At 42.5% G+C, this 13849-nt stretch overlaps 1 protein-coding gene across 1 annotated transcript in view; it reads right to left on the minus strand.

Moving 5' to 3' along the window:
- ZNF804B (zinc finger protein 804B) overlaps nt 1–13849 on the minus strand; it is an 825765-nt gene that overhangs the window by 218782 nt on the left and 593134 nt on the right. Inside the window, exon 2 of the mRNA XM_029587048.1 lies at nt 494–637. Coding sequence (XP_029442908.1) covers nt 494–637 — 144 coding nt within the window. The remainder of the gene's footprint in view (nt 1–493; nt 638–13849) is intronic.

A 13849-nucleotide genomic window follows, 5' to 3' on the forward strand; every position in this document is an offset into this window, starting at 1 on the left:
GTAACTGTGTGTAGCCCAGTGCCGAGTGAGTATCAGTGCTGCCTGGACAGAATAAAACCATACCTCAGGAACACTTCCTGCCCTACCTCTTTCTGAGTAAGTTTTGTCCAGCCAACAATTTGCCCAGACAAAATATAGCTGGTGAGTAGGATAGAGATATCTTTACATTTGGCTTTTTTCTGGCTAGCTCCAAAAGTTAGCCAGGCAAACCTTTTATATATGGGCTGCCAAATAATATTCTGTTTTGTGACAGTAGATGTGAGAAAACACTATATTTGGCTGCTGTTCAATTCCTGAAGGCTCAAACTGCTGAAGGCAAATCAACTGCTATCAGTTTGAAAATATTAATGAATTTTGGAACATGTCAATCAATTAACACGAAGAATTCTTCTAAATATACCATCCTGGCTTCTTTCCAACTGCTTTTTCAATTCTTTTGCATTTAAATGTAAAGCCAGGAGCGCTGGTTATTTGAATGAATTTTACGGCTTACCTGCTTGTGAGCATGATCATAAGAATTAATGTGGTTGTCAAACTCCTGGTGTTTGTGATACTGCTTGTCACATAATTCACAGTAGAAATTAGCCTTCAGATCTTCCAGAGCATTTGTAATGGCCTTTTCCTTTTCAGCATAACCCTAAAGAAGACAAGTGAGAAGTTGATGCTCTGTTCAAAAATAATTCAGAACAACTTTTATTTTTCACAAGGTTAATTTTGAAAGCTAAGGCTATTGCTTGATATTGTGAAGTCCATGCCATAGCCAGGTTTTAACAATGTATCTTTATGAAGTTGAAGCTTGCACGAGAACAAGTTATGATGAGTAAGACTCTACCAGCATAGCACACCGTGGGCTCCATCCACTGACATTTGGAGCTTAGACAAATATACGGCCAACAATTATTCATCAACTGGCAAATAAAAATAAACACATTCTATGTTAAAGATACACTTCAAAGTCCCCGAGTATCTCAGAAAAGTCCCATAACATCCTTTATACTCCTTTCTGCACTGATTTCAGTGATTTGTACTCAGTCAGAATAGTAATAGCATATTACATTATTAACTTCATTACAATATAGATGACCCTCATTATCCTGGTTCTGATAAGTAGAGTTACTCTCTTGATATCAGCATCTTGAATTGGGCACAGGAAGCAAAAAATTAATATGCTCCCTCCATGGTAATACAACAAATTATGGGTAAGAAGCCAAAACACTTGCCTATACTTCAATCACTAAACTGCCTAATTTAAATAAGGTCAAAACCACTTATATGGCAATACTCCATAGGATTCAATGGAGAAAAATAATTAAATGAAAGATAGAAATCTCTCAATTCTGTCACAAAAATGATTTTTATAATTAAAAGGGACAAAGAAAAAAAATTCTCCGTAGGAGATGGGGAAATATTCATATGTGCATACAATCACCCATGAGAAGCCTCCATGAAAGACACCTGAGGAGAAAGGAAGCAGCGTCCTATAGTGGACTGGTAACTGGTTAGGGCTAAATAGTTTTCTAAATGGAGAAAGGTCATTTTTGGAGTGCTACAGGGATTGGTACTGGGACCTGTGCTGTATAACATATTCAAAAATGATCTGGAAAAGAGAATGACAAGTAAGGTCAAATTTACAGATGAGAAAAATTGTTAAAACAGTAATGGATTGTGAGGAACTACAGATGGACCTTTTAATATGGAAAAGTGCAAAGTGATACATGGGAAAAAATCTCAACAACAAGTACACAATGCTGAGTTCTATATTGGGAGTCGCCACCCAGGGAAATAACCCTGGAATTCTTGTGGACAACACATTGAAATCCTCAGCACACAGTAAGTGGAGTGGTGTTCTAAAAAGCAATCCAATGTTAGGAATGGTCCAAAAAAGAAATGGAGAATAAAATGAGATATTATATTGCTGCAATTCTGATTGCCCCTTCTCAGAAAAGACAGCAAAACTAGCAAAGGTACAGAGGAGGTCCACAAAAATGATAAAGGGGAGGAAACAGCTCCCCTATTATGAGAGGCCGTGCAGGTTGTTGCTGTATAGCTTGGAAAAGAGACTCCTGAGCAGGGCTGGTGGAAGGGTATCCAGCTGCCCTAGGCAGCAATGTAATCACTGCAGGATGATCCAACCCAACATCTCTCACAGCCTACCTGACCTCTAAATGCCTATGTGATCTTGTCCCTGTGACCCCCCTCTCCAGCTGCATTTGACTTGAAACCTGCTGCTCTCTTGTTGGGATATTTATTCTTTTTATTTAGATTTTTTTATATTCTGCTTTTCACACTTTTTTCAGCACTTCAAAGCAGATTACATTCAGGTACTGTAGGCATTTCCCTATCCCCAGAGGGCTTACAATCTAAGGGGGTCATTTATCAAATTGCTTTATGGCATTTTCGCATGCGAAAAATGCCTTAACACATGGTGCGATGCTAATTTGGAAAAGGGAGAGGAGTTTTGGGCAGGATTTCTGGCCAAGTGGGCTGATTTCACAACTTACAAAGCCATATCACACAGTTTTAACGCAAGAAATAACTACACCTTTTTCATTTACGTTAGCTGTGCGATTTGGCTTTATCGCACTTTGTGATGTTTTCGCAAATAGTATTTTAAGCTATTGAGAGAGAGAGAGAGAGAGAGAGAGAGAGAGAAAGAGCCATACGAACTGAACAAGTACACTCTTGTGAAGATTTGATGACCTTCGGAGTGAGGAAACTCAACCAAAGATGAGATTTGTGCAATGTTCTCTTAACCTAGCTTGATGGAGTGAGGAAAGGGGAAACTCACCCAAAGATGAGATTTGTGCAATGTTCTCTCAACCTGGCTTGATATTACCCAGGTAGAGAGTCCATCAAGCCAGGTTGAGAGAACATTGCAGAAATCTCATCTTTGAGTGAGTTTCCGCACTCCGAAGTTCATCAAATCTTCACAAGAGCGTGCTGGTCTGTTTGTACATCTCACTCTGAATGTCAAAGGGGCCCCTAACTCCTACACTACTACTTAAACCTATCCTTGAGTTACTAGGCAGGCCTCATATAGAGACTGCGAAAACAGGGGGGGCAAGGGGTGAAGGGGGAGCAAAGGGGGCCGGCCTGCGAAAGCCGGCAGCCTTCGTACCACCGCAGTGTTTTCACTGTAGGCTTTCGCACCCAATAGCGCCACCGTGAAAGGTGGCGCTATTGGGCGCGCTACTGGCGACGATAACGTTACTTACCTTATCACCGCCAGTGAAGACACTGCACATGATAAGCCTTTGAAAATGACCTCCTAAGCATGGTGCTACAATGCCAGCCAATGCAGAAATCATCGACATTTCAGAGTGATGCTAGAAAGAAAACATTTTGTGGGCAATTTTCAAAATTATGCAATCCATGAGTACTTTTCCCCTGCAGACTTTGCACCAGTTTTCAAAGAGAATGAACATTCATACTTTGTCTTTGAAAATTACAGAGGAGAAAAGTACCTGTTTCTTTGTTTTTGTGGATACTTTGTCCCTGAAAAATAACACACTGCAATTTGAAAATGAAAAAATTACTCAATATTGTTTTCTCCCGCAACTTAACCCTGCCTCCGATCCCACCTCCTTTTTTCATGGGTAAAAGTACACATGTTGTTTATCCTCCTGCCTACTTTTACCCACATACAGGGTGGGCAATATGCAGACAGCCCTTTTACTTAAGTAAATTACTTTTTTTTTTTTTTCAAAAAGCTGTTGTGGGAGTCTCAGTTTAGTGGACCCTTGGGCCGTCCTGCTGGAGACTGGGAATAGATGGTCAATTTCTCTAAAGAATAGCAGGTCGGGAGGCAGATGTTCAGGCGGGACGTAGATGCTCTTCACCCTGGAAGCTGGTACTCCCCTGGGAGGAGCCCGTAGGAGCCCAACAGCTGGGACTTAGGTGGCTTCACCCTTAGAAGTCGAAGCCCCTTCGGGAGGAGCCCGTAGGGGCCTGGCCGCTGGGACTTAGGCAGATCGTGGATCAGGACTGGTAACTGGAGCCAGACTAAGACAGTATCAATACTGTAACTGGGTACGGGTTCTGGAACCAAGCAGAAACTGTAGCAAAACACGGGCACTGGAACCAGGCAGGAACTGTAGCAAAACTCAGGTACTGGAACCAGGCAGGAATTGTAGCAAAACTCGGGTACTGGAACCAGGCAGGACCTGTAGCAAAACTCGGGTACTGGAACCAGGCAAGAACTGTAGCAAAACTCGGGTACTGGAACCAGGCAGGAACTGTAGCAAAACTTGGGTACTGGAACCAGGCAGGAATTGTAGCAAAACTCGGGTACTGGAACCAGGCAGGACCTGTAGCAAAACTCGGGTACTGGAACCAGGCAAGAACTGTAGCAAAACTCGGGTACTGGAACCAGGCAGGAACTATAGCTGGTAAACAGGAACCAAGCAGGCACTGTAGCAAGCAGACAGGAACCAAGCAGGTACTGTAGCAGGCAGGCAGGAACCAAGCATGTACTGTAGCAGGAACGGAGCGACGAAGCCAAGCAAGTCACTCCGGGGCACAGCGCAACAGGAAACCGGGAAGCTAACCCGTTGCAAGGTGAGGACTGAATGGCCGCGGCCGGCTTATCAAGGCCGAGGCGTCTGATGTCAGGAACTGGGCGGAGTCACCACTGGCGGGAAACGGGCTAGAAAGGAGCCCAAGTGGCGCGCTCGCGCACCTAGGAGCAGGGCGTCCTCAGACACCTTCGCGGTAGCGCAGCCCCAGCGGGGACGCCGCCAAACAGGCCACAAGCCAGGGCTCCGGAGGCGGAAGCAGTCCGGGAACAAGGAGGTAATGGCCTGGCCTGGCTGCGAGGACCGCAACAAAAGCATAGCATTCTCTCTTGGAAATATGCACCAGAGTATCTGCAGTATTGCTGCAGATATATGGCTTTAATGATAAACACTTCTAAAAAGTTCTATAGAAAAGACAGAGCTATCACAAGGAGATCAAAGCTACAGATCTCAACCTATTGGAGTCTTATTTAAAAAAAAAACAAAATAAAACATTTATTATCAGGATCAATGACTCATGCGTCAGAAGATGCAGTGGTAAGTATTACAATTTTTATTAATATTGACATCAGGTACTTTTTAAAAATCAATGTAGGATGATATTCACAAACCAAACATCTAGGCAAGTAGACAAGTAAGTAATGAATAGTTACAAAAGAACTATATAAATGAGTATGAAGATGCTGATCGCTTATGCAATTCAAGTTCTTTATCTACATTATTCATGTGTCAGTGTTTGCCTGACATTTCAGCTCAAAACATGCTCTGGAAGTGGCAGGTTTGCCAAACTAACATGTTTTACTGTAAAATAAGTAAAACTAAAAAGGTTGAAGTGTACCTTTCCCAGGAAGCCAGCTCTTGTTATTCTACTTCGCGGTATGAAGTTAGTTTTCAAAACTGGCGCGCGTGCGTCCATGTGTGCGCGGTTCCCGGCAGGCGCACATGGACGCGGCTACTATTTTATAACATGCGCACGTCGGTACGCACATGTTGTAAAATATGATTCCCATGTGCACGTGCTCGCCTGATTTTAATATTGGCGTGAGCATGTGCAGGTGAGTTACGACTCGTGCCTCCAGGGGGGGAGATTTTGTAAAGTACATGTGGTGATGCGATTGGGCCTTTGCCAAGTTCCCTCCCAGTCTGCTCCAGAGGAATCTTTCCTATACCCCTACCTACTCTTCCTCCCTTTTCCCCTCTCCTCCCCAACCCCTAAACTAACTCTATCTATTCTCAATTTTTTTGTTTACTTACTTACTGCTCCTTTGTTTACTTACTTACTGCCCGCACTTCTGCGCATACCAGCAGATACATGTGTAGTCGGGCTTAAAATGCGCTCGGCCCGACCACATGGGTATCTGCTGGGATTTGCGCACGCCAGTGTTTGAAAATTTGGGCGTTAGGTCATAGCTTACCTGAAATGAGACTTCCTTCATTTGGTTTTTACATGTCTTTATCTGTTTCACTGCTGTAATTCCATGTTTTATGAATTATGATCCACCAAGATCTCATTCTCTTGAATTGGGTGGAATATAAATTTTCATTAAATAAAGCAAAGCTGAATTTCAAAGTTAACCTAAAAATCACAACATAGGCACCCAGGACTTTTGCCAAGCTCTTTGCTTATCTTGACCTCCTCCTGCCTCCCTCCGCCCCCCTGACGATAAATCAGGGGCATTTGTATTGTATCGTGCACTCTAACGATTTTGGACGATTTTAAAATTATCTGACGATAATTTTAATCGTTCAAAAACGATTCACATCCCTAGGAGATACTGATAGCTAGGATGCCTGAACAGGAGCACCACAGGCAGAGAAACAGTAGGGAGGTAGCACAGGAAAGAGTAGCCACCTCAGAGAGAAGTGCAAGCAAAAGATTCACCCTGTCAGCTGCCACTTCCTCCCCACTCTCAATATGCCAAAGCCACATTGTCCTCAAAGAACCATTTCTACTGACACAGGTCACAGGTAAAGCAGGTGGCAAGAGAGGCCCTTGGCTTACCTCAGCAAAGAAGACCCCAGCACACATTTCTTGACATACTATCTCACAGAACCCATCAAACACAGATAAGCTGTCATATTGATACACAAGTTTGCAGTCTGGTCAGACCTAGCATTGTTGGCTCAGCACTGTCTTTTTTGGTCTCCAACCGGCATGCCAAGAGAATATGTCTTCTTAATAGCAGAGGACATTGTGAGCCTTCATCACCCAAGACTAGTGCCAGAGCTCATGGCAAAGCTGAACTTTTCGAAAATCAATCTGCCTTTTCTTTGGTTTTCAGAATTTCCATCCCAGTGGCAAGACAACTGAAAGCACCTTGAAGGTCTTGTTGCCAGATACTTATCTGCTATGTCCCAGACATACCACCTTAGAGGTCTAATTGCTACTTATTCTACCAGATAAAACTGAAATTCAGCTAGATAGCTTTGGCACACCCTGGAACACCTCTGGAATACCTCCTTTTATCTGGCTAAATTAGAGCCAAATTCAGCTAGATCATGGCTGAATATTGCAAATCTTGACTTTTAGATGCATAACTTGTGAGCTATCCATCTAAATGACTTTGAATATTGACCTCATTGTGATAAATCATCTCAAAAGTTTATTTTTTATGGTCATTTAAAATTTAAGAACATAAGAACATAAGAAATTGCCATGCTGGGTCATCCCAAGTGTCCATCAAGCCCAGCATCCTGTTTCCAACAGAGGCCAAAACCAGGCCACAAGAACCTGGCAATTACCCATACACTAAGAAGATCCCATGCTACTGACGCATTTAATAGTAGTGGCTACTCCCTAAGTAAAATTGATTAATAGCCATTAATGGACTTCTCCTCCAAGAACTTATCCAAAACCTTTTTGAACCCAGCTACACTAACTGCACTAACCACATCCTCTGGCAACAAATTCCAGAGCTTTATTGTGCTTTGAATGAAAAATAATTTTCTCCGATTAGTCTTAAATGTGCTACTTGCTAACTTCATGGAATGCCCCCTAGTCCTTCTATTATTCAAAAGTGTAAATAACTGAGTCACATCTACTCATTCAAGACCTGTCATGATCTTAAAGACCTCTATCATATCCCCCCTCAGCCGTCTCTTCTCCAAGCTGAACAGCCCTAACCTCTTCAGCCTTTCCTCATAGGGGAGCTGTTCATCCCCTTTACCATTTTGGTTGCCCTTCTCTGTACCTTCTCCATCGCAACTATATCTTTTTTGAGATGCAGTGACCAGAATTGTACACAGTATTCAAGGTGCGGTCTCACCATGGAGCGATACAGAGGCATTATGACATTTTCCGTTCTATTAACCATTCCCTTCCTAATAATTCTTAACATTCTGTTTGCTTTTTTGACTGCTGCAGCACACTGAGCCGACAATGTTATAGTATTATCCACTATGATGCCTAGATCTTTTTCCTGGGTGGTAGCTCCTAATATGGAACCTAACATCGTGTAACTATAGCAAGGGTTATTTTTCCCTATATGCAACACCTTGCACTTGTCCACATTACATTACACCAAAAGAGACCTCTTTCCTCATAAATTAATTGGATTCTAGAACTCTACATAAAATAGAAGACAGAGAGGAGAGTGTGACATCTCTTTTCCATAGCCCACCTTTCTGTCAGCTTGCCACAAAGAAGGAAGTTCATACCAACTATGCTAATCTACTGAAGCCCACAGTTTTGGAAATAGATTTACATTTAATAAATGTTGTGCTGCGCCCGTCGGACACAGACAGCTGCGACCTCTGTTGCTCACCTCTCTTTTCCCTGTACTAGTGATTCTTGGAAGAATGGCGGCCTCCGCTTGCAAACGCCACCTTCCCCGGGATGGCATGGGCGATCCCGTCTGCCATCTTGAATCATGCATTACCTAGGGCACGTGTGCGCATGCCAGGCCCTCTCTTATACACGTCATGGCGGGAACCTCGGGGGTGTCCCCTCCGCATGATGTCAACCAACAGTGTATTTAAGCTATCCAGCCTATGTTTCCTACGAGTTAGCAAGGAATTCCTTCCTGCTGATTTCCACTCCACTTGGAGACGCTTCGCTATTCACTACTCTGTACTGTTCCCGAACTCCAGGACTTGGACGCTATAGGTACCCACTCCTCGGGGGCCTTGTCACATTCTGGCTATCTGCTCCTCGGAGGGCCTTCCTGCCTGGAGAATCCATCTACTCTTGATTGGAACCCATCCTCCTTCAGCCTTGTGAGTATGCTTCATGTTTGCTACCATCTTGCTGACAGAACCTCCAGTGTACCCCATGTCTCAGGCCACTACCGTGCTCACCTCAGCAAACCATCTTCTACACTTCAGAGTGAGTACCTTCATCTACCCAGCTCTGCTGTCCTCCTGCACTTCTCTTACCAACGACAGTGCTAATTCTCTGTGTACCCCACGCTGCGGGCCACTGCCGGATCTACCCTAAGAAGTGTATCATCTGGAGGAGGAGTTCCCTGGCATACCCCACTCCGCAGGCCACTACCAGGGATATCATCACTGAGCAACCTTACTACTCTGGACTGTGTCTTCCTTCTCACTCAATGGGTACTTCACCTACGTTCCAGTCTAATAAAGACTCATTACTATCTGCATCCGTCTCAGCTAAGGCCACGCCTTTCTTGATGAGTCCCCACAGGGCTCCTCCCTGTGGGTGGAGGCAGCTCTCACTACTATCCAGGGTCCACAACCATACCAGAACATAACATGTTGACAATTGTTCATGTTATATGATTAATCATTTTAGTGTTATCTTCAAAATCTTATTTACATGGTTGCTTTTAGGTAGAAATTTGAATCTCTTACAGAGTAAATGCAATAATATTAACAATGTGCAGTGCAAAGGTCATTTTCCATTTTAAATTTAAAAAAAAGTAAAAGTTCTTTTGTTGCCAAACAAAAATATAGCTGTTTTTTATAGTAATATACTGTCAGTTTATATGGTAGTTCTTCATAGTTGCTAGAATGTAGAGTCCCTATGGACTTGTTAATCCTGAAAAGAAATAAATTAATCTTGGTGAATCCCAGAGCACAATTGAAACTGCTGTTCAGCATTCTTAAACAGCAAATTCATCTTCTTCAGTGGTTATTAATATACCTTTCGGTGTAATAATGATATTTTAAAGATATTTGAAGAATTAAAAGAAAGCATTCCCATGTGCATCCTGAGATAATTACAAGGGCAGCTACAGATTTTACTAAAATATACTTTCTCACTTGTGCCTATCCCCCCAAAACATTGCTGGGATGCTACTTTTCATGCTTGCTGTATCACTCAGATGTTTTACTATTTGCAGTAAGACATTTGATCACATTATCCTATACGGAATTGTTTGGGATCCCAAATTATAGTGAACTGCATGTTCACCAATAAATGTTTATAGAATTTCATTTACACTTTGGGCTTTTGCAAAATCCTAGTAGGATAATACATGATTATATCAAAGGTTAACTGGAGCATCAAGCACCAAAAGATCACCAAGCATATTTAACTAATAAAATAAGGCTAGAGCCACCTAAAAAATGGGGGTTGATTCAACTAATTTGAGGCTGGAAAGGAGATCATAGTGAAAAGTTACTTAGGAGAGCTGGGTGACTTTTTTTTAATGCTATCCTGATATTGAAAAAGTTGGTGTTGGGAGCCTGAAATGTTTAGTAAGCCATTAATGAAAGCAGAAAAAGACATAGAGGGCTGACCCAACTCCAAGCCAAAAATGTTTTATTTGCATAAGACTATTTATCCTTTGCTAGGCATAAGGAATCTTACAGGGCATACGAGCAAAGATATGGTTCATTTTATATTGTGTGTGCATGTACACACGGATCCCCGATAGTTATCTTGCTACCTTTTACTGGGTAACTTTAAACATAACTGGTTAACTTTTGAATATCATTGATTTGGTTTAAATTTATCAAGCCTCATGTGGCTGGATAACTTTTGACTTAACCGGCTATATTCAAAAGTATAATGCCAATTAAATTGGGCATGCATACTTTAAAATAAAAAGTACATCATGGGCCTAGTGGCCCAAATCATAGCCGCCCTCTCAATTAGTAAAGCGTGAGCTCTGCTAGGCCAAGCCTTCCCATTCCTCCCCCCCACCCCCAAACTCCTCTGCATCATTTTAAAACTAAAAGAGTTGGGAGTCTGGCGCTGGCTTACCCTCCCCCTACTCGCTTCCTGGTTCTGCATAGACAACAATGAGCTCTCTTATGCTTCCTTCCCTCCCCTACCCCCATCTGCACCCTAGCCCTCCCACGAGGTTGGACAAATTTAGACCTGCTACAGGATATGGCTAGAGTTAGCCAAAAAACCATATTTGACTATCTTTGGAGTTAGCTGGATAATTAACCTCACTAACCTTCAGAATGCCCCTGAAATGCCCACTATTTATCTGGTTAACATTTAGCTAGACAATGACTTATCCAGCTAAAAATCAGCCAAATAAATACGGAGGATATTTTATTTAAACCTTGGCATTTAGTTGGAATACTTATGAGTTATCCAGCTAAATGGTTTTGCATATTGTCCTTATATGTTTTTAGATCAAAAGTATGCACATAAGTCTCAACTCTGCCCTAAATCCTAATTCTATGTACATAAATGGCTCTGAAAATTCAGCCTGTATGTAACATGCTGCCAACCACTGAGTGCTGCACTGTGGTCGGTGTCCTGTACTTCAAGGTCCCAGGCCTAGCTCTGTGCCCTGCGACCTGCTAGGGCCTCCCAGCATGGCTCCTGGCATTCTTCTTCTCTCACCATAGTAACTCACCAGTTTTATAGGGCCAGTGCGCAGGATTTCCTGTGATGACATCAGCACTGTTCTAAAATAAAAGGAAGCTCACTCCTCTGGGCAGGTGCCTGACTAGGTTCTGATTCTTTGTTCTTCTGTGTCTCACTGTTCTAGATTCCGACTACCGATTGAGACTCGGCCTGGTACCTGATCTTGTTTCCATTTGCTGTCTGCCTTGATCCTTCCTGTCTTCTTCTGAATGTCTTCTTCAGTGCCTGATTGACTTTGAGCTCAATCTGCCCTACTTTGCATTTGAATGAGAAAAAGTGGCCTTTATAATATCTCTGCTGCCTGGTCAGGCTCTGGCATGGGCTTCTCCTTTATGGGAAAAAGATGACCCTAGTCGCTGTAATCTCCAGGTATTCATGACCCACTTCAGGAAGCTCTTTGATGAGCCTAATCGAAATATTCTTCTGCCTCAAAATTACTCCCCCTGAAACAGGGCTCTGTGACTGTTGGGCAATATGCTGTATAATTCCATTCCTGGCCTCCAAACTCTCTTGGAATGAAGAGATACAGATAGCTGAATTCTGGCAGGGTCCATTGGATAGGGTTGAAGATGAACTGACTGTGGGTGGCTCCCCCATCAAACTGGATGCCCTTGTATCCTTGTGTGTGAAAACTGACATTCGATTTCAAGAGAAGCCCTGAGAATGGAAGTTCCCTAGACACAGTGCCCACTTGGCACCCGGCTTTCAAAGACCTATGCTGTCCTCTGTATGACCCCCTTCACAGTCTACATCCAGGGAGGAATCCATGTAGCTAGGACGATCCAAATTACAGAAAGAGGAGAACTCCATCAAATGTTGCAAAACCTCTGTTTATACTGTGCAGGCAAGGGTCATTATGCCTCTTCCTGTCCAGAGATGTCAGGAAATTCCCATGCCTAGAGTTGATGGGAAAGGCAATCTTAGGCATTACTCACTCTCCTCCCTCACATCAAATTATATTGACTGCTTGATTAGACTTTGGAAGTAAATAATTCTTCTCAGAAGCATTTTTGGACTACAGATCCACCAAGAACTTTATTGATGAAACCCTGGTAGAAAAATTACATATACCTCTAGTACCATTGAAAAATCCTGTCTACATTTTATCAGTCTGCAGAAAACTATTGATAGCAACCATTCACTACACTGCTGGACCTATGATATTACGAGTGGGTCTCTTACATGAAGAAGGCATCTCATTCTTCATGAAGGTGTTCAATCCCATTCTGCTTGGTGTACACTGTCCAGTCATGAATTGGCAAAATGGAGCTATCCTCTCCTGAAGTACCCATTGTTTTCAGATTTCCTGTATGTCCCCTTAGGTAACTATGCTCATTGGATTTCCCAATTCTTCCAAGTTTGAATTTGCCTTATGCTTTGTTTGCATATGCCTTTAGCAAAAAATGGGGAGAAACTCTTCCACCTCATTGCCCATATGTTTGCACCATAGACTTAGTGCTTGACAAAATACTACCTTGATTTAGATTGTACCTACTATCCATCCCCTAAACAGAATCAATGTCTGAGTATATCTTGGATAATCTCGAGAGAGATTTCATCAGGCTGTCTACTTTACTTGTTGGAGCAGGATTCTTCTTCATTGTCAAGAAATATAGTCCTTTTCACCCATGTATTAATTACCAAGGTTTGAGTGCCATCATCATACAAATCAAATACCATTTGCCGTTGATATCTGAATTTTTGGACCGACTTCAAGCAGCTTGAGTCTTCACCAAGTTGGATCTTCAGGGAGCATACAATCTCATATGCATATGAGAAGGTGATGAATAGAAAACTGCCTTTAATACTCAAGATGGTCACTTTGAGTATTTGGTGATGCCTTTCGGTCTGTGCAATGCCCCAGCAGTCTTCCAAAATTTTGTCAATTATATTTTCAGAGACTTGTTTTATACATGTGACACAGTATATCTAGACAGCATTCTGATCTTTTTGTCTGATCTTCAGTCATACCGTTCTCATGTTAAGGCCATGATCCAGTGGTTAAGAAGTCATTCTTTATATGCCAAGTAGGAACATTGCAGTTTCAAACAATCAGATCTTCCATTCCTGAGTTATGTTATCTTTATGCAGGACCTTCAAATGGACTCCTCCAAGTTATTGGCAATTATGGATTGGGCCCAGCCAGTGGATCTGAAGGTGATTCAGCACTTTCTAGGATTCACTAATTATTGCAGGCAGTTCATCCACCATTAATGTACTCTTATTACTCCTATCACCATCCTTGGTGCTCCCAACACCAAGGACTGGCCACCTGAAGCAGTCCAAGTCTTTGCCCTCCTGAAATCTACCTTCCTTTCTGCACCAGTGCTGCAAACCTGATACCACAAGACCCTTTATTTGGAAGTCAGCACCACCTCTGTGTGCAAAGCTGCTGTTCTTTTGCAGTCTGCTGAAGTGGTAAGTTATTACTTTGTGCCTTCTATTCTAAAAAGTTCTCCTTATCAGAAAGAAATTATGGCATTGATGATTGAGAGCTGTTCATTGTTAAATTAGCTTTTTCAGAGTAGCATCACCTATTGGAGGG

This window comes from Rhinatrema bivittatum, chromosome 2 (genome assembly GCF_901001135.1).
Source record: "Rhinatrema bivittatum chromosome 2, aRhiBiv1.1, whole genome shotgun sequence".
Classification (NCBI taxonomy): Eukaryota; Metazoa; Chordata; class Amphibia; order Gymnophiona; family Rhinatrematidae; genus Rhinatrema; species Rhinatrema bivittatum.